Source organism: Protomyctophum parallelum, assembly GCF_964188405.1.
Source record: "Protomyctophum parallelum genome assembly, chromosome: 9".
NCBI classification, from domain to species: domain Eukaryota; kingdom Metazoa; phylum Chordata; class Actinopteri; order Myctophiformes; family Myctophidae; genus Protomyctophum; species Protomyctophum parallelum.
Window position 1 is genome coordinate 5,367,245 of NC_139706.1, and position 21,201 is coordinate 5,388,445.

At 44.0% G+C, this 21,201-nt stretch overlaps 1 protein-coding gene across 1 annotated transcript in view; it reads left to right on the forward strand.

Annotated features, from left to right (window-relative positions):
• Positions 1–2,437: 2,437 nt before the first annotated feature.
• The window catches only part of LOC310864673 (calsyntenin-2-like), a gene marked incomplete at both ends in the record, with an annotated part of 273,876 nt that continues 255,112 nt past the window's right edge, over positions 2,438–21,201 (forward strand). Inside the window, 1 exon segment of the mRNA XM_083773375.1 lies at positions 2,438–2,504. Coding sequence (XP_083629501.1) covers positions 2,438–2,504 — 67 coding nt within the window.

Sequence of the window (21,201 nt, forward strand, 5' to 3'; positions counted from 1 at the left end):
TTTGCTTTTTATTGAATACACCATAAATAATACACAACGTTTCGGCCTTCATCAGGTGATAATCCTTTTTTTTGCCATAATAACACCCATATTTGTGACGGTCATGGAGGTTTTCATGACGATCAGACGATCAGCATACCCGTCTCGGGATTTGAGGATAGATAACGTTCCATTGTATCTCGACACCGACTGGTCCATTATAGATTTTTTTACACAATATATTTTTTAAGATTCTGTTCCTATCGGGACGTTACTCGAACGGCGCAGAGACAGTTGAAGCGGATTGTGTGAGCCTTGGTGGTGCCTCTCGTGACTCAAGTCCACTTAGTGTTTTTTTTTTTTTTACTTACTACTTTTTTTTGTATATTTTTTTTTATAGAGGGACAGACAGTAGGCTGAGAGGGAGATAGATGGGGGAGTGACATGCAGTAAAGGCCGTCAGGATCGGGAGTCGAACCCGCGGCACACTGCCAGACTCGGACTACCGGCTGCCTGGACCGGCCTCGGTCCCAGGCTTAGGGATCGCTGAGCCACGGCCCAGGCCACTACTTCCTAACTTAATATTGGGAGCTGTAGTCTGTTCTCACCAAGCGGGCTGATCGAGCCGTCTGCCTCTGCGAGTGATACACATCAAGTGGGTCGTGGTCGAGTTTGTTTTTTGGAATGCATCTCATAACGCATTTCCAAATTCAACCAACAACTAAATAATAAACACAATATGAGAATTTCCTGTGCCCCGGGGCATGCTGTGAAATCAGGAGATATTACACGAGCTGTCACTTGTCAGACCCGGACGTCCGCTCTGCTTCTGTGAAGTACAAGTACTCGTGTTGCCAGACTGTTGCCTCCTGCATAGTTGTCTGGCTACGCAAGACTATAGTGAAGCACCAAACAATGGAAGCTTGCCCTCACTTTTGCACACCCAGAGCCGAAGGAGGAGTCTACCTTTCTATGTCCATGAGTCTCCATGCCATCCCCAAAGGCAGCATTCCATTGAACGCAGCATTTTGTGTTTAAATAATTTGTCCTGTGTAGAAATCCATGTTGTATGCCTAAAAGTGCCCTTTTAGGGAATTTCAGCCCCTTGCCTCTCCCAACCCATTCTGACCGGGCACCCATTTTGGTGTCAGCATCATGTTATGCTTTAGCTATTTAAAAATAGCAGATCTACAAGCTCATATCGCGCCACCGAGTGGCGCGATACGAGCTTGTAGGTCTGCTATTTTTGAAAAATCGAAGAGCGACTGACATTTTTAGAATCTGATCTCAGGTCAGAATGGGTTCATCAGACCAGTGTGTGTCCGGCGGAAACCTCGTATGAATCTGATCTCAGGTCAGAATTTCTCAGCAGTGTCAGCACGTCCCTGAGAAATTGACAGAGTAGCTAATAGGTATTTCTCCTTTTAGCCTACAGGCTACAGCTGCACAGTGCTGCAGCCTGGTGGACAGTCAGAGAACATCATAGTCATTCTATGTTTCCTACAGCTCTCATCCTGTAGTGTAGCCTATTATATTTTTTATTTTTACCCAAAGTTACCAGGTGCCCAAGTGAAGCACAAGAACTCTGTGATAAGAATCGTAGGCATCTTTATTATTATGTCCAGCTTTTGGTGTATGTAACCCAACACAAACATTAAATGCCATTCCAGCAGCCATTGGCAATGAATTAATGGACATTGATGATGAAGGTGCAAGGACGCAAATTGTGATTGGCACGATGATAAGATAGCGCCTCTCACTTCACACGGGTGTGATTTTACTCTTTAGCCTATAGGCCTATACTTGCTTTCTGTTTCAAATATACGACCGTTTGACAAAAAATAATTTAATTTCCTAAATTTCCTCCCCAGGAAAAAGTGATGTCGCTAGAGATAGGGAGGGGCGAGGGGTAGAGAGAGAGAGAGAGAGAGAGAGAGAGAGAGAGAGAGAGAGAGAGAGAGAGAGAGAGAGAGAGAGAGAGAGAGAGAGAGAATCTCCTCGCGTGACGTAACAGTCTGGTCCCGGCTCGTCTTTACCGGAGGGAGGGAGAGTAGTAGCCGAGTATAGTTGCTCCTTTCGGGCGTCCTGTGACGGCGAGCTGTGTGTGGTGCAGTTCACCGGTTGTCTTCTCCATTCTCTCCACTGTCCTGTCCGTGAGATATTCTACAAGCTGTGATAAGGAAGGAATTGACACAAGAAAAAAAGCAGCTGCGGGACCCTGATAATTATCTGGAGAGAGGGCGAAAAGGCGCGCGCGAGTGTGTGTGAGTGTGTGTGTGCGCGTGCGTGTATTTTTGTGTGTGCATGTGTGTGTGAGTGTGAGAGAGAGAGAGAGAGAGAGAGAGAGAGAGAGAGAGAGAGAGAGAGAGAGAGAGAGAGGGGGAGAAATAAACGGAGAAGAGGAAGGAAAGAGGTCACCGTCCTCTGGCTGAATTTCCCCGCTTTGCCGGAGAGAAAGATGCTGAGAATAGTCGACGTGGTGGCTTTAGTTGCTGTTGGGCTGTGCGCCGCACACACCGGCAAAGGTAAGGTGAAGGACAACTCTCTCCATCCCCCCCGAACTGCCCTGCATGCGTGCGTGGTGGTGGTGCAGGTGGTGCGCATCTGACTGACAGTGATACAAACAGTAGGCTATGTGTCATGTTGCTGTTGTTGTTGTTGATGATGTCGTCAGGTGGCCGTCGTCTCCAGATCGCAGATATGGATGGAGGATGGATGTTGAAAAGCTTATTGGCGAGGTGTGTTGTTGTAGCTATATTTGTTTTCTGTGGATCTGGACGGAATCCAGTCCGTCTAGCCTAGGAGGCCACTTTAATGATGCTTTTTGGGTCTGTGCTGTTGTATAGTAGGAAAGGTACGCTAGGAGAGCGCAGCTTTTACTGTTGGGACGTGTGTCACTTTCTTACTACGACATTTCATTTTATTAAGCCCAAAACAAATCAAGTGCTGCAGGCTACTCTTCTTTGCACGACCTACTCTTTGCACCCCAGCCCCACACACACAGCCCACCCTGCAATTCAACTAAAATGGATCACGTGATGGTATTTTGGTGGGTCTACTGCGTAGATTTTATTAGGCAAAGAAGTTAGAAACAACTTGACCTGTATCTATAAATCTCCACGATGTATGAAGAAACACATTGGCTGCTGCATTAGCCTCGGAAACCCAGACGTGTTTATATGTCCAGGGAGACTCAATTTGACTGTGTGGATAGCCTACAGCTACAGACAGATTCAGGCTGATTCCTAGCCGCAATTTGCAACTCTAGATTTTTGTATAATGGGATGAATCTAGAGTTGCAACAAGCTCCATCCACTTCCTATTCATCATTTTTGGTTTGTGATCTGCTTGTCTTAAATGACGTTAAACTCACCAACATTGCAGCTGCAGTCCAAGCTTGAATTATCCTCTTTCAATCTGCCGAGCTTGTTTTTCATAAAAATCCACCGTAGACATGTTATGAGCTACTTTCTGTCAAGACATCCTCTGCAAATGATTTTTTTTTTAAGTGTTGCAGTTTGGAAGCACTCGTTTCTGTTAACGGGTCGCGCTGCTGCCTCCTGCATTATGTGCCAATTCGAAACAGGTTGAACGCAGGGCCGTCCAGTGACGTACGACGAGTGCTTCCAAACTCCAGCACTTAGAAAAATAATCACTTGCAGAGGATGTCTTGACAGAAAGTAGCTCATAACATCTCTACGGTGGACTTTTATGAAAAACAAGCTCGGCAGATTGAAAGAGGATAATTCAAGCTTGGACTACAGCTGCAATGTTGGTGAGTTTAACGTCGTTTAAGACAAGCAGATCGCAAACCAAAAATGATGAATAGGAAGTGGATGGAGCTTGTTGCAACTCTAGATTCAACCCATTGTAAAAAAATCTAGAGTTGCAAATTGCGGCTAGCTGATTTCATAGGTGCACCTTATTGTGCTTCACATTGGTTAGGTCTGTCTACACTACAGTGACGGTTAGGCTATTATTATCATCACCTATATTATATAAATAATTTGCATTCAAAAGCAGAAATGTGTTCATGGACTTGGTATGCAATACATAGCTAAATCTGTGTATGTCTTCTGTGGGATCCTTAATTAAACTGGCTGCTATTAATGAATGAGCTGATGAATGACCTGCCTCTGCACATAAGACAAATTAAGCCCCCACCCTCCAGGTGACTTACCTTTATTCCTTGGCATTTCCAAGCACAGTATGAGATGTTTTGATGTTTAATGTGCATGTTGTGTTTTTTAATGTGGTGTGGTATGGTATGGTATTACTTTATTTGGAGTCGGACATGTTTCTTCTTAAGCCCAGTGGGCATATATGGATGGAGGGGAAGTTGCATTATTTGTCCAAGCCATTTGCACATGTATTTTGTCCTCTGAATTGAACCCATCGTAACTCTTAGCAGCACTGGCCATTGTAGCAGGTACATGCTCAGTGTCTTGCTCAAGGACAACTCAACATGATACCGGGAGTAGTATCAAAACTGTTAATCTATGTATTTGTAATAACTGTGTATACGTATCAACCATGTTGCTGCCAGCTTTGCTCCTCATCTTGAGTTAATCTCGGCATGAGTGTGGCTAATGCGGACAGTGTGTTGTGTTGTTAGTTTGGCATGTGCCACATAAATAGTACACAGCTTGATCAACAGGTACATGGGGCTAATCAACTCCCTGTAGAAAGGCACTGCTATTTAGGTGGCAGAATAACAAGTTAACATCTGCCAATTCTGTCTAGCAGCAGGTGAAGTGGCTGTTCATATCCCAGAAATGGTTAGAGAGACCCCCCCCTGCTGCTTGCATGGCTGGCTGATGTCTGTGCCTGCAGTCTGTGGTCTGGATGTAGACTTACAGGTATAGAGATGTCCCGATACTGTATCGGTATCGGAAAAGTATGCACATTTGACACGAGATGGAATAAGTAATTTTCTTTTTTTTAATTATTATAAATAGTATTCTCTGGTATTCGGTATCGGCTAACACAGAAATGGTGGTATCGGCATCGGATCGGGACATCCCTACTTACAGGTAGTGTAAGCTAATGAGGATGCCACAGGCAGAGGTCAGGGGTTGGCTTCGTTTCAATGGAATTCGTCTGCGAGCAACAATATAATTCATATTGTTATAATTATTGCCCTGTGGTCTGCCTCGGCATGCCTGTGTCATCATGCTTGCGCGTGCATATTTTATAACAGAGAGTATGTTGGAATGTATCAATGAAAATGTGTGTGTGTGTGTGTGTGTGTGTGTGTGGCAGCCAGCTATAGCTCACGACGTACACATTGGTAACATTGCAGGTATACGATCGCTTGCACTCGCAGGGAGCATTTTTGTATCCATAGCGTCACTGTGAAGTAAACAAATTACTGCCGAGTCAATGGGGGTGGAAAACACAAGCACACCATGCTTCTAATTGAGTCCCCTGGGCCACAGTACAGCAGGGCTACATTCATCGGGAAATATGAAGTCCATTGTCTCAGGCAGGGCCTGTCTTCTATCTGTTTCAACATTGCCCCCTGTCTTGTCTTATCTTATTTCCCACTCCAATTGGCAAGCAAGTTAGCAACCGTAGCCCCAAGAAATGACAAATGCAAAGTTTTATATATCCGGACCCCCACCCCCAGCTCCTCCGTATCAATTTCTTCTGTTTTAATTTTACAAAATGACAAGTGAAATGGTGCATCCTTCCATGTCCTGTTTAACCCATTCTGACCGGGCACCCATTTTGGTGTTGGCATCATGTTATGCTTTAGCTATTGAAAAATAGCAGATCTACAAGCTCATATCGCGCCACCGAGTGGCGCGATACGAACTTGTAGGTCTGCTATTTTTTGAAAAATCGAAGAACGACTGACATTTTTAGAATCTGATCTCAGGTCAGAATGGGTTCATCAGACCAGTGTGTGTCCGGCGGAAACCTCGTATGAATCTGATCTCAGTTCAGAATGGGTTAATGACAGAGAGGCACCTCTGGAGGAAGAGGACGCCAAGCTGTTTTATAGATAACTTTGAAGCACCGTTGCACCTGTCATTTGCTGTTTAGCTACGTTTCATTCTAGGGAACCATGGAGGTGCAAATTCCTTTAATCATAGTCGCCCTCAAGTCATAGTCATACATTTACACTTTCAGAGTGTGTGTGTGTGTGTGTGTGTGTGTGTGTGTGTGTCTGTGTGTCTGTGCCCACAAAAGAGAGCAGCTGACATGTTGACAGCAGCAAAGTATGCAGAAATGGGCAAGGCATCGCCAAATGCCATTTACAAAGGTATCATTGCATTTACAGATATACACTGAGTCTCAAACGGTTCCCCTGGTACACGAGCGTGTCTGTGCTCCACAGGGGGATTATTTTGGCGAAAAGCAGCCAGAAATCATAGCTTCTTATTTTGCCAGCCAGCGCTTCCCAGAGCCCAGTTCTTTGTGTAATTCCAAGCAATAAGAACTCTGAATTTAGATAGCTCATTACCTCTGCAAATGTATTCTAATTTGGCTTCCCGCTGTGAGACTCTTTGTGGGTAGGACCTTGGGCAGCTTCATAATTCTCCTGATAAACACCCTATACTGTTACTTTTTTAAATATCCGCCTAGTTAGAATGCAATTTTCGGGCATGGCCTGGTAATGAGATTTACTGCTGAGTTACTGAGTAAGACCCAGTGTATATAATATTTGACTGAATTCTGAAACCTGACACTGAAGATTTGTTGGATGTGTTGACATTGCCCTTAAGGCTGTTATAATTGCATGTGTGTGTGTGTGTGTGTGGGTGAGAGAGAGAGAGAGGGAGAGAGAGAGAGAGAGAGAGATGTGGAGATTGAATTGGAGATCCCGTCAGCAAATAAAAAAAGAGGTGTGACAAAAACAAGAGACAGATTTATATCTCCCATCCGGGGAGGGGAAGTGTATTATGGGAGCGCTACATAAATCAATGTAAGGCAGCTAAGGCTTAAATCTGGGCCACTGGGACCAGGGAGCCTTACTTACCCCCTACAACACTGCTCCATCTTCAGCCTCAAAGCCTCAGTGATCTCAGTGCGATGGAGGTACAGTATGGAGAGAATCCCTGTACAGCTCATAGATAACAGGGATCATTGTGGATTCAGGGGCTGCAGGTATAGGTGACTGCCAGGTCAGGTAACCCATCTTAAAGGCGCAGTGAAACGGAAATGGTGAACAACATGAAAATGGTGTTTCAACATGAAACACCGGTCTGAAGTTTCTGAACCAATCGGAGCGTCGCATCCCTTCAGGCGATGGGACGGTAGCTATGCTAGGCGCAACAGCGTGGTGTTGTTTGTTTATAAATCATATGGTCGGCCAGCACAACCAGTTTACTGTTATGTGGCTTATTTCTTCCATATAATGTTTTCAGATACATATTCTAGCGTCATGATTACGTTGAAAGCGAGTGTCTGGATGTTATCTGGAATGGAAATAAAAACGGAGTATTCTGTAATCAGTAGCAGCTGTGATGGACGGACGCGCAAATATGGGAAATTAAACGGGTGAGCTTCATTGTTATTGGCTTTTATCGATGTGTATCTCTACACGTCATCACGCAGCACGTTTTCGTTTTAATAAATAAATAATGCAATCGTTTTTATGGACTTTTGATATGAAAACACACAGAAATGAGAATTTTCACATTTCTTTGGCATCCATTGTTAGGTATGCCCATATAATGACCACGGATATGGTCTAAAAGTGTGAAAAACGTCTTTTTCATTTCACTGCACCTTTAACACTGCCCTGATATCAGAAATAGAAGGCTATGGCCTCACTCACACCTTCGCATCTAGCATACAACATTGTTGCATTTCCAATGGAAGTCACATGGTTTGACACAACATTTTTGTTGCAGCTTTCGGCTGTGTTTCGACTGCCCCCCTCCCCCTCATACAACAAAAATGTTGTGTCAGACCAACATTGCGAAATGCATTGCGAGCTTGCATCTGTAAACAAGTCTCATGCATCAGCTATACAACAATCTGTTGAGACTGTGTGAGTGAAGCCTATATGACTCTGTGTGACTACGTGTGTTAAACAGCATTGCACACAGGAGGAGAAGGGCTGCAGATACTAGACCAGCTTACTTGGACGAAGGCAGAGATGAAAATACAGTGAGTTTTGCGTCCCAAAATGCAGTATATAAACCAACGACCTCTGCATCCACTCAGCATGTACAGTAATAATCCATGTGAAAAAAAAAATTGCAAAAAATAAATACATAAAACAACAAATACACGGACACGATCATTTTGCATGGCCGCATCTGACCTCATCCTACGTTATGAACAATACAATCCACGTAGGAATCGTTGTAGAACCACTAGTTTGTAATGATAACACGGGCGCCACCATCTTGCTCAGAGACAAGCGCTGAGCGGTGGGCGGAGTGCAGCCTCAAGACCAGAGCTGTTTAGAGAGCGAGAGTGCCGACAACAGAGCTGTCAGTGGCTCATGCAGCTTCATGAATAAACAGTGAATGGAGTTGTTGCAACTCATGCTCAATTTGAGCATGACAAGCAGAGTAGACTTGAATGGGAAACACACATCGTGTAACAAACGCTGACAACGCTTGTTGTATGTTGTGCGTTGTGGACCGGTGCCACCACACACATTCAAATGCCCCCCCCCAAAAAAAGTGCCAAAGCCAACTGCAGGGCAACAGAAAATATTAGCAACCCTATTTTCTCAACCTAAACCCAAGTAATCTGCTAATGATGCGCACAAGCCTACCTCCTCCATGACTGCTTCTACTTCATCTCCATGTTAGTTTTGTGGCATTCATTTTGATTTTTTTATGTATTGTGTAATGAAAACAACATTTATGAGTTATTACAGATTTCATATAGCCAAAATGATATGAAATATGTAGAGCATTTTATTCTTATTTATTTTGCTATAGCTTTAGTTATAATAATCATTTCTTCTTCTGTTTTCCACATGAATATATAAAATTAAATGGGAGTTAAATGCTGCAATTTGTAAAAAATGGCAGAATATGACTCCTAACGTCGTTGAAGTGGGACTCATAAAATGTCCCAGGGACTCATCTAAAAGACCATCCCTGCATCCCGGGACTCATTACATTGGAAACCTATTTACATCACTGCCAAGGATAATAATAATTGAGTGTTATTGCAAGTTATTAGAGTGTGTATAGGGTATGTGCTGCTACAGCTCTCATGCTGGTTACTGAGAGCCATGCCAAGACTAGTATTGCTTGATTTACATCCACCATATTCTTTCATTTTCGCCTAATCTTCTAGGACGCATGGGTCTTCTAGGGTAGCGTAGCTGGGGATTTTTTCCTTCCTTTTCTGTATATTTTCAAAGATTGCGTTGCATTGCGGGTGGTATTGAAAAAGCCTTAGTCCCTGAATGCAAGCTATCAGATCCTGTTGTAATATGCTTATCTGAGACATTCGTATTCCGTCGTGGCCTACACTTAAAACTGTTCTTTTTTTCTTGACTCGCTCTATCTATCTTTCTCCTTTTTTCGTATTTCTTTTGTACTTTAGTCTCAGTTACTACCTTCCTCAAGACATGAGGTAATTGGAGAGCTGTTGGTGTGAGATTAGATGGTGTCGTTCACTGAGCTGACTGGAGCAGAAAGAGGATGGGCGTCTCCCCCGTCTTATACTCTCTCTTCTGACTGGTCCGGGCAGACCATACTTGGCAGTTGATGTTCAGACTGTCAAGGCTCATTGATCTACCCTGTAAAGATGACGAGAGGATGATGAGCTTCTGTAGAATTCTGTTTGTTACTGTTGACCTTCTGTTGTCTGTTTGAGCAGTTTTTGGGGAAGAGAGGACAGGGAAGGAAAGAAGACGACGGATAAAGGAGAGGACAGAAGATGACAAGAGAGGACAGGGAGATAAGTGGACAGGGAGAGAAGTGGACAGGGAGAGAAGTGGACAGGGAGAGAAGTGGACAGGGAGAGAAGTGGACAGGGAGAGAAGTGGACAGGGAGAGAAGTGGACAGGAGAGAACAGACGAGGAGAGGGTAGGGTATAGGCAGAGGACAGGAAAAAGGGATGGCAAAAGTGATGGAATGTTACTTAGAATGCAGTATGAGGTTCAAGTGTGTAGGTGCTTTGGTCCACTTCATTTTAACCCATTCTGACCTGAGATCAGATTAATACGAGGTTTCCACTGGACACACCAGGGGGGCAGTCAGCCAGATATTTCGTGAAGCCTCATTTGAAATCGGTAGTTCATATAATGGCCTGTTGTGGCGCTGGACTGGACCCAAAAAGCCCCATAGCTCCATAGAGGCCCATGTATTTTGGCCCAACTTCACCTAGACTGTATTACCTTAATAAACATGGTCATGAATACTTTCTTCTTCCAGTCACTAGTTTAAAGTCTCATTTCTAATGTCATAATATTCTTTTTGGAAAATTATGGTCCCATTAATTAAAAAAATGACCATAAAGAAAAAGAACCATCGCGTATGTTCTGAGGTGCGTGGCTACCGTTACAGTCTATGATCGGGATTCCCCTCCCACAAAAACCAACGGAGAAGAAGGGGGGAAGTCCCGCCTCGTTGTCTGGGCAGCCAATGGCCAGCTGGTCCAAAACGGAGCCAGCCAATGGCCAGCTGGTACCAAACGGATCTAGAAAGATGGCGACTTACAATGCAGGAATAACAGGCTTCATTTTACGTCCATGTTAGACCCGGCGAACGCTTTGTCCATATTTTTTACAGTCTATGGGACACACACTGGTCTGATTAACCCATTCTGACCTGAGATCAGATTCTAAAAATGTCACAGTCGTTCTTCGATTTTTCAAAAATAGCAGACCTACAAGCTCGTATCGCGCCACTCGGTGGCGCGATATGAGCTTGTAGATCTGCTATTTTTCAATAGATAAAGCATAACGTGATGCCGACACCAAAATGGGTGCCCGGTCAGAATGGGTTAATGTGTCAGTGTTTAGTCCTGTTTTAGTATAAAATGTGCAAGTTCCTTCTCACACCATGTGGACCATGTCCACTCAAGTGGGCATCATACAGGTTTTTATGCTCAATTTAACCTTTACGTTTCACACTCAAGCGGGGACGAAATGTGAAATTAAAACATTAAGCTGATAAAGTGGTATAATAACTATACCAAAGCTATGATGAAGCTTAATTCTTTTGTTCAGTTCTGTATCACTGTGTAGCTGATAACTGTAGCAAATGGATGAAAAGCTAAATTGCATAATGCCTGGCTAGCACTGCAGTGTTGATTTTGTTGACTAAAACGATTTAATTACGAAAGATGTTCCTCCACTACCTTTTTTTCACAGACGAAAACAAAATGACAAAATTAAAGCTAAGCTATGATGACTAAAACTATGACAGAATATGCTTGACAATTTCTTCAATAAATAAAGCTACACTAAAATCTTATGGAGCGGGGAACAGTCGGAACTCGGTAGTGCTGTCGCCTCACAGCTAGAATTGGATTACAGTTTAGGCAATTGGCACCGGGTGAAAAATGGGTTACAAAATCGTGGTATAAAAATGTACTGTAGGGAAATTCTTTTTTATGGAGGGACTAGTGGAGAAGAGATCCAGTAGAACTGAGTCATTTTATGTTTGGTTGCACTTGAATGTTGCTCTCTGAAAATAGCAGATCTACAACCTTACAATGTATTGCACTGCAATGCGTTGTGACCTGGTAGATTGGCTATTTTCATCATGCACCCAACTGTGAAATCAAGCATTGTGACACCATCAAGACCCGACAAAATTAATTTTAGCCGACTAAAATCTTATGATATTCAGTCGACTAAAACTAGACTCAATTTCACATTACTAAAACATGACTCAAACTTAACAGAAATTCATTAAAAAGACTGACTACAATTATATCGAAACTTGCTGTCAAAATCAGCACTGCCAGCTATCAAGTAGGTATATTCAATATTCATTGCAGAGTCACCCCATGCAGTTTCTAGCACTGGTTATTATACTGTATTGCAGTATAAGAGAATTTGGGGGAAAGCAATGCACGTCTTGCGCAACAGTTACTCATGGATGGACTGACTTCAATTAAATATCCTACTTTTGCATAGCAAAATCCAAAACAAGCCACTCTATCCATTCCTTATCGATCTGAATGCATTAAATATGATTTACATATGAAGTTAAGCATAATTATAACACAGATATTTCTCATATTACACTACACTGCTGTTGTTGTTTTCTTTTGGTGGTGGTGGGGTTGGCTTAACCCATTCTGACCGGGCACCCATTTTGGTGTTGGCATCATGTTATGCTTTAGCTATTGAAAAATAGCAGATCTACAAGCTCATATCGCGCCACCGAGTGGCGCGATACGAGCTTGTAGGTCTGCTATTTTTGAAAAAAATCGAAGAACGACTGACATTTTTAGAATCTGATCTCAGGTCAGAATGGGTTCGTCAGACCAGTGTGTGTCCAGTGGAAACCTTTCCACGAATCTGATCTCAGGTCAGAATGGGTTAAGGTAGTTCTGTCTAAATGTGTTTGTATCCCTGACAATGATAATGCCATGGCCTCATTGGTCCGTTCACCCATTTCATCAGCCTAATCTAAATATAATTAGACCTCACTAATGCCCATTATAAGGTTAATTGTTCCCAGGTGTAACAATTCTTTCGGACAGTCTGCCTTCTCAGTAAAGGGGGAAAAACCTTTGGAACTCCTTACCTACGGGTCTAAAACTAGAGACAGGTGGTAATGTGTTCTGCCGAGGACTCAAACTATGGTTGAAATCAAATCAACTGTGCTCTAACATGTATAGTGTATTAGTGTCTGACTGGTTACCTGAGTGATTATGTTTACTTTTGTAATGTAATGGGTATTGCAAGTTTGTTGTAAAAGCATATTTTTTAGATAAAGGTAGCAGAGGAAAAAAAAATTCCGTCAACGTTTTTATTGATGCAAGAAGAAGCACAATGGCTTCTATTTCAGCACACTAAGGGCCGATTCATACTCCTATTTTAGAGCAGAATAAAAGTCAATTTGAGGTTTGGGGGGGGGGGGGGGGGGGGGTACCGTCCTAAAGTCGGCTCTTCGGTGCTACTGAACATTTCTGACGAGCCGAAATCATTTGGGCACTACAGCGCCGAAGCAGCTGTGAAATAGGAGTATGCATCGGCCCTTACTTTCTATAGGAAGAGAAAGGCTGTACGTGCCATCCGCTCCAAATAGTCTTATAATGACCATTAGTGAGGACCAATTATACGAAGAGGGGTTGAGTGAATGGGTGAAGTGCTCCTTTAACACTGACAACGCTTTGGCCTAATACTCCTACTGTGTGTGTGTATGTGTGTGTGTGTGTGTGTGTGTGTGTGTGTGTGGTCACGTTTAGTGTCAGGATAATTTCCCTCATTAGAGGATTTAAGTGGTTCCTGCCATATAGATTACTCCGTTATAGTCAGGCGGTTGGCCTGTGGCATCCAAGTGCTCTCCAGTGTTCCTGAGGTCCTCATCCGCCACCACTTCAATCTTCTCCCTTCCTCCTCCTCTCTCTCCTCCGTTTGTCCGATCACTCTCACGGCCCCAATCTCACCAGCACCACGCTCTCCATTTGTAAGAGCCAGACACTGTGTGTGTGTGTGTGTGTGTGTGCGTGTGTGTGTGTGTGCACACGCGCACGTCTGTATGTGAACTTCCCCTCTCTACCAGCTGCATCTGTCTGACCCATAGACTGTAAAAGATATGGACAAAGCGTTCCCCGGGTCTAACATGAACGTAAAATGAAGCCTGTCAGTCCTTAGTATTGTAAATCGCCATCTTTCTAGATCCGTTTGGGCCCAGCTGGCCCATTGGCTGGCCCAGACAACGAGGTGGGACTTCCCCCCTTCTTAATAATTTTCCAAAAAGAATATTATGACATTAGAAATGAGACTTTAAACTAGTGACTGGAAGCAGAAAGTATTCATGACCATGTTTATTAAGGTAATACAGTCTAGGTGAAGTTGGGCCCAAATACATGGACTTCTATGGCGCTATGGGTTTTTCTGGGCCCAATGACAGCGCCACAACAGGCCATTATATGAACTTTCAGGAAATCCCGATTTCCTTGGTGGCTTCACAAAATATCTGTCTGACTGCCCCCCCCTGGTCTGACCACATATGAAATGATGAGAGAGAGAACATGCAAGGAAGGAATTGCCTTTAGAGATGAGAGACAATGACTAGCTGTTCTTTCTGTTCCATTATGTAAATCTATGTACTGTACTCAGTACACTGTATGGTGAAATTGCACGAGTGTGTTTATTATTGACAAATATATTTCTATATGTGCTCCACACACACATTTGCACACAAGGACTAGCCTGGTTAATAAACCAGACTAATATCGTACGGCTCCGCGGGATATTAGTCTGGGGAGGCTCAGCTTGGATTTCATTTCCAGGGAAACATTTTCTCTTTGACGCAATTGGTCAGAGCTACTGTCAGTCAAAGGTCTCAAGCATTGAACGTCACTGTACCAAAGCCCGCCCATATTGCATACCGTGTCCCTATTGGGCGCCCACATTCTCGTGTGTAGGAAATGGGCGTAAAATTGAGCCTCTCCAGACCGAAATCCGCCGGTAGGCAATTTTTTTTGCCAACGGCTGATTCGGTCTGGTTTATTAACCAGGCTACACAAGGACCACAATAAGCTCCCAAGCTTTCCAATCAATCAATCAATCAAGAATCAATCAATCAATCAATCAGTCAAGCAGAAAGGTTAGCTCTGCTGCATAATCGGCAGCAGTGATGATGTCGATCGATCGTTGAGTTACTCTAAGATTAAATTAAAGTTGGTTTGGCAGCAGGATGATTGATCCTGAGGGAAGTCACAGACACTCACCCAGGGGGTGATATCAGGATATCAATGATTCTTATTTTCTTCATTAACCCATTCTGACCTGAGATCAGATTCATACGAGGTTTCCACTGGACACACACTGGTCTGATGAACCCATTCTGACCTGAGATCAGATTCTAAAAATGTCACAGTCGTTCTTCGATTTTTCAAAAATAGCAGACCTACTGAGCTTGTAGATCATCATCTCTGTTTTTTTTTCTCCATTTGAAACGTTTTGTAAATATGATTTTCTACTAGGTCTGGCTTTATCGGCCAAATCGACCGCCGTCCCCCCTTCTCCCCCACTCGTCTAATGATCTTCACACCTCCGACAGCTGGAGACGGCATTGTTCAAGCCTGCATTCCATGTCCAACGAATTAAATCATATACGTTTGGCTGGTTAATTAACTTGGAATTTGTTTTACTATTTTGATAAGATAATAGGAATATGAATACAATGATTATTATCCATGATGAGGGATGTTAATAATTATTGAATGCTCGGTTAGACTCGACCGACATTTACTTTCCATGAAGCGAGAATGCTTGCCGATGCAAGTCGGGGGGGGGTTGATGACCATTGTCCAGCTGGAGAGGGATTAAGATCTTCTGCTAAATGCCTAAATTGTAAATTGTAAATTGAGGGAGGTGTGAGTGAAGATCTTTAGACGCGTGGGGGAGAAAGGGGGACGTCGGTCGATTTGGCCGAAATAGCCAGACTAGTAGTAGGAGTGAATTTCTTTCAGACATCCTCGTGTTAAAGCATAGACAATATCATATTGTCTATGTCCCTCAAACTTATTTCTAATGATTTGAGCCTCAATCACCACTCTGTTATAACCAGTCCATGGCATTTCTTTTTTGCTTCTGAAGCTGTTTTAGCTGCAGTTTTCCCCTCATCCCATCTCACATACACACACGCACGCGCGGACACGCACGCACGCACGCACGTGGCCCTTTCGTGATTTTTGCCTTGATGATGGTGTTAAATGCTCATCACTTGTGTGTCTGTTCTCAATTTCAATTAATCTGTCCATTTCCCCATGAAGGCAACAGTTGTCCTCCCATATGCTCTCCACTTTACAACCCAAACAAGAGCTGGCAGCATAGATGCTGATGTACCTATGCTCCTATGTCTGTTAGACACGCACACATACATGCACGCACGCACACACACATGCACTCATGCACACATGCACGCACTCGCGCACGCACGCACACACACACACACACACACACACACACACGCACACACACACAGCCTGCAGGAGAGAAGAGCCTTTCACTCCTTTTCTCCTTTCACCTCAAGAGCACAAGGTTACCCGCACCATCCTTTTAGCTATCTGTGTTCTTTATATGCGGCGGTGGTGAGTCCCATACTGTGTCAGTGGCCCTGGCGTGGGTCCAGCCTGCCAGCAGATGCTGCAGCGTCTGTCATCCAGCTGAGGCGATAATGATGGTCTGCAAGTGATGGGAGAGAGGAGCTCTCTCTGTGTTACACTGGTCTTATCTCCCCCTAACGTCATCAGGCTGTGGCTATCACAGCTACTACTATCTCCACTTAACCCATTCTGACCTGAGATCAGATTAAAAAAATGTCTATTACATCCTGACAGTTTCATTATTAACCCATTCTGACCTGAGATCAGATTCTAAAAGTGTCTTCGATTTTTCAAAAATAGCAGACCTACAAGCTCGTATCGCGCCACCGAGTGGCGCGATACGAGCTTGTAGATCTGCTATTTTTCAATAGCTAAAGCATAACATGATGCTGACACCAAAATGGGTGCCCGGTCAGAATGGGTTAATGAAATATGAAATATGACCCATCGCATATTTATCAACACGCGTAGGCTACTCACTTTGTCGTCTTGTTTTTATTCTCAGAATTTATCATAATGTCAACATTAAATTGAATTTCATTTTCATTCATTTTTCAGATATTCAGATTTCTAGTCGCCTCTTCCGCTTTCTACAGTATGTGTATTTTTACATAATGTAACTTAAAGGTATAGGGTAAGTCATTTTGTTTTAACTATTGGTTAAAATAAAAAAACATTGTTTGTTAAAACGATTAAAGTCACTCTATATTCTGACAGTACTCATTGCTCGAGTGTTTGTTGAGTAACAGGGATCTCCACATCCCTGCAACTCTTTAATAAACAATACATTTTCAGGTGGGTGGCAATATTTCAGCCAATCAAGAGAGTACATAACCTGACGCTGCCAGATGAGGGCGGTATTGGGTAACCATGTTCCCCAACACAGCACTCATCTGGGATCTCTCAGGCAGTTGAGCTGACAAAAATCCGTTCCGTACCGGACCAATCAGCGTGAGCTAAGGGCGGGATATGTGCGAAACCGGACGTGAAGCTATATAGACACGTCAATATGATTGGTTGTGTTTGCACGCCCACACGGTGATAGACAGACGGTCCCATCCAATCATCTACCAAGTATCTTGAAAAAAAGGAACAGCCCCGTCATCGAATTTGCTTCCGCGATCCCAGATCCCAATAAGCTGTGAAACAAATTTGTGTAGCAAGCTTCTTGGATCTGGCAGCCTCAGGTTAGAGAGTACACCCATCAGCTTCAATTTGACAGTGTTCCACTTCCAATGTTGTCTGCTAATGCTAGTGCTATCACTTCCTGTATCCCGTATGAGTTCCGTCTCCCGTTTCATGACATTAGTATCCCATACCTGAAAATGCATTTTCTGTTTGCTAACGAGCTGGACAGACAGGGAGACCTCTGTTAACCCATTCTGACCTGAGATCAGATTCATACGAGGTTTCCGCCGGACACACACTGGTCTGATGAACCCATTCTGACCTGAGATCAGATTCTAAAAATGTCAGTCGTTCTTCGATTTTTTTCAAAAATAGCAGACCTACAAGCTCGTATCGCGCCACTCGGTGGCGCGATATGAGCTTGTAGATCTGCTATTTTTGAAATAGCTAAAGCATAACATGATGCCGACACCAAAATGGGTGCCCGGTCAGAATGGGTTAATGAACATACGTTATATTTATTATTTTTCACAGACTCAAATGTTTTATGGTCATGATTCACCAGGATCCTGGATGGCTTGATTGATTGTATTCATTCTAGGCTTAAGACGTTAAGATTATTTATATACATGTTTGTGGAAATCTCTGTAGGGAAAATGTATGGAACCTGAGAATGGCAGCCACTGCTATGCCCTACAGTTTATATAACCTACCTTTACCTTTTTTAACCCATTCTGACCTGAGATCAGATTCATACGAGGTTTCCGCCGGACACACACTGGTCCTGATGAACCCATTCTGACCTGAGATCAGATTCTAGAAATGTCAGTCGCTCTTCGATTTTTCAAAAATAGCAGACCTACAAGCTCTTAGCGCGCCACTCGGTGGCGCGCTAAGAGCTTGTAGATCTGCTATTTTTCAATAGCCAAAGCATAACATAATGCCAACACCAAAATGGGTGCCCGGTCAGAATGGGTTAACAAAAGCATTTATCATAAAACATGCGTAAGCTAAGAAAGTAACAGTGGAATATCTATATTATGAGACTATACATATAAACTATATATATATATACTACTATGCTATACATATGTACTATGGCGTGCTATGACTGTATACAATGCAATTATAGTGCCGTCTACATAACATGCTATAAGTCTGTATCAGATGCTATCTAAGTCTACAGAAATGCTATCTAAGGGGGTAGGGTAAGTGCTATGGGCCATGATGGAGTCTGAAAAGGTGGGTTTTCAGACTACGGCGGAAGATTGGGAGTGATGCTGCAGTTCTGACTGCAATGGGAAGTGCATTCCACAGTTTTGGAGCCAGAAGGGAGAAGAGTTTGGGACGTGTGGAGCGTTGTCCCGGCGTTTTTAGTGAGGGTACTTCCAGCTTCCCTGCGTTGGCTGATCTGAGTGCGCGGGAGGGTTTGTAGGGTTCAATCATACTTGCAAGATATGGGGGAGCCATACCTTTGGTTGCCTTGAATGCCAGCATCAGAGTTTCGTATTCTGTGCGGGCAGCGACCGGGAGCCAGTGGAGGGAGCGGAGCAGGGGGGAGACATGTGAGAATTTTGGCTGGTTGAAGACCAAGCGAGCTGCGGCATTTTGGATCAGCTGGAGAGGCTTAAGTGCACATGCTGGTAGGCCAGTAAGGAGGGAGTTACAATAGTCGAGTTTTGACAAGACTGTTGTCTGGATTAGGAGCTGGGCTGATTCCTGGGTGAGGAACGGTCTAATTCGTCGTATATTATAGAGTGTGAACCTACAGGATCGAGTGACAGCTGTGATGTGAGCTTTGAACGAGAGCTGACTGTCCAGGACAACACCGAGGTTCCTGGCTGTTTGGACAGACGTTACCAGGGCGTTGTCTACGGAGATAGTTAGCTCCCGCATAGGGCAGGACTTAGCTGGGAAGAAGAGAAGCTCAGTCTTGTCTGGGTTCAGCTTGAGGTGATTGGAGGACATCCACTGTGAGATGTCAGCCAGGCATGCAGTGATGCGCTCTTCCACCTGAGTGGCAGAGGGGGGGAAGGATAGAAACAATTGTGTGTCATCGGCGTAGCAGTGATAGGATATATTGTGAGCAGAGATGATAGTGCCAAGGGATTTAGTGTACAGTGAGAAAAGGAGAGGACCAAGTACAGATCCCTGTGGGACCCCAGTTTGGAGGGTTCGGGGGGATGATAACAGACCTTTCCAGGAAACCTGGTAGGTCCGGTCGGTGAGGTATAGGAGGAGAACCACTTTAGTGCCGTTCCACCGATGCCTAGATCCGCTAGGGTGTCTAGGAGCAGCTGGTGGTTCACTGTGTCAAATGCTGCCGATAGGTCTAGGAGAATCAGTACTGCAGAGTGGGAAGCAGCTTGGGCAGCATGTAGTGCTTCTGTGACTGCCAGCAGGGCAGTTTCTGTGGAGTGGGCCTTCTTGAATCCGGACTGGTTGGGATCCAGCAGGTTGTTCTGTGAGAGATGGAGAGAGAGCTGGTTAGGAGACAACACGTTCAATGGTTTTAGAAATAAATGAAAGGAGTGATACCTGTCATGTCACTGTGTGAGCCTTCTTTTTCCAACGAGAATGTAGAGGGTTCTCAGAAACAGAACAGCATGTCTCTGTCCTTTTGGTACTGAAAGATGACAATGGCATTATGGCACCCAGCACACCACGGGGAGCTGTCCGTTGTTGCTAAAAGCAAACTGTGGTTTGAGTTTGTCTTCATGCGAATGCATGTGGTTAACCATGTGTGTATGCTTTGGTGTCTGTGGGTGTGTACTGTATATGCATATATTAGAGTTTCTGTATGAGTCTTTGTGGTTCAAATGTAAGCGGTGTGTGTGTGTGTGTGCGTGCGACTGTGTTGTGTTGCGTGTGCGTGTACACGACGCGTGCACGTGCGTTTATGCATTTGCATAAAACTTCTGTGTTATATAGTCACGTGAGAGCACACCGGGGATCCGGGCAGCTCGTCATAGTAATGATCGGTAGCAGGAGTGATTGATGAGTGGCAGATGGAAGGCTGAGAATTGGCGTGAAACATGTAGCATCTCAATGAGGAACCCGCACAGCGCCTCACAGGCTCACACCTCAGCATGCATTACAGCTTTTACATGGATTATTCAACACTCAGTGGTTTAACCCATTCTGACCGGGCACCAATTTTGGTGTCAGCATCATGTTATGCTTTATCTATTGAAAAATAGCAGATCTACAAGCTTGCGATACGAGCTTGTAGGTCTGCTAATTTTTTTTAAATCGAAGAACGACTGACATTTTTAGAATCTGATCTCAGGTCAGAATGGGTTCGTCAGACCAGTGTGTGTCCGGCGGAAACCTCGTATGAATCTGATCTCAGGTCAGAATGGGTTAAAGTAATTGTATAGTTTTTGCCACTGTGAGGAAGATGTGAGAAGTGGAATGTCTGGAATTAATTCGGTTTGAATTATTTGTTGTAAAACTAAGACGTTTTGTGTCAATTAATGTGTGTACATACAGTGACGTGTGTGCCCGTCTATATATCCACTAGTCAGTCAGTCAGTCAGTCAGTCAGTCAGACAGTCAGTGATCTGTTTCTGTTAGCGCGCGCATGTGTGCATGTTTGTCTTATGAGGTCTTATGGGTTACAGTGAGGCAGTGTCCCTTACTTGTGTGTCTGTGTCCTTCATTCCAATACATCTCTCTCTCTCTCTCTCTCACTCTCTCTCTGTACATATCTAGATCTTTCTCTCTCGCTATCTCCCTCTGTTGCTCACAAACACAGGTGGGGTGTTTGAACGGAACAGGTGGGACCTTGTGTAAGAAGGCCTGTCACGAATGCAGCAATTTTATCCCATTGCCTTAACTGGGTCACTGACACACACACAAACGCGCACACA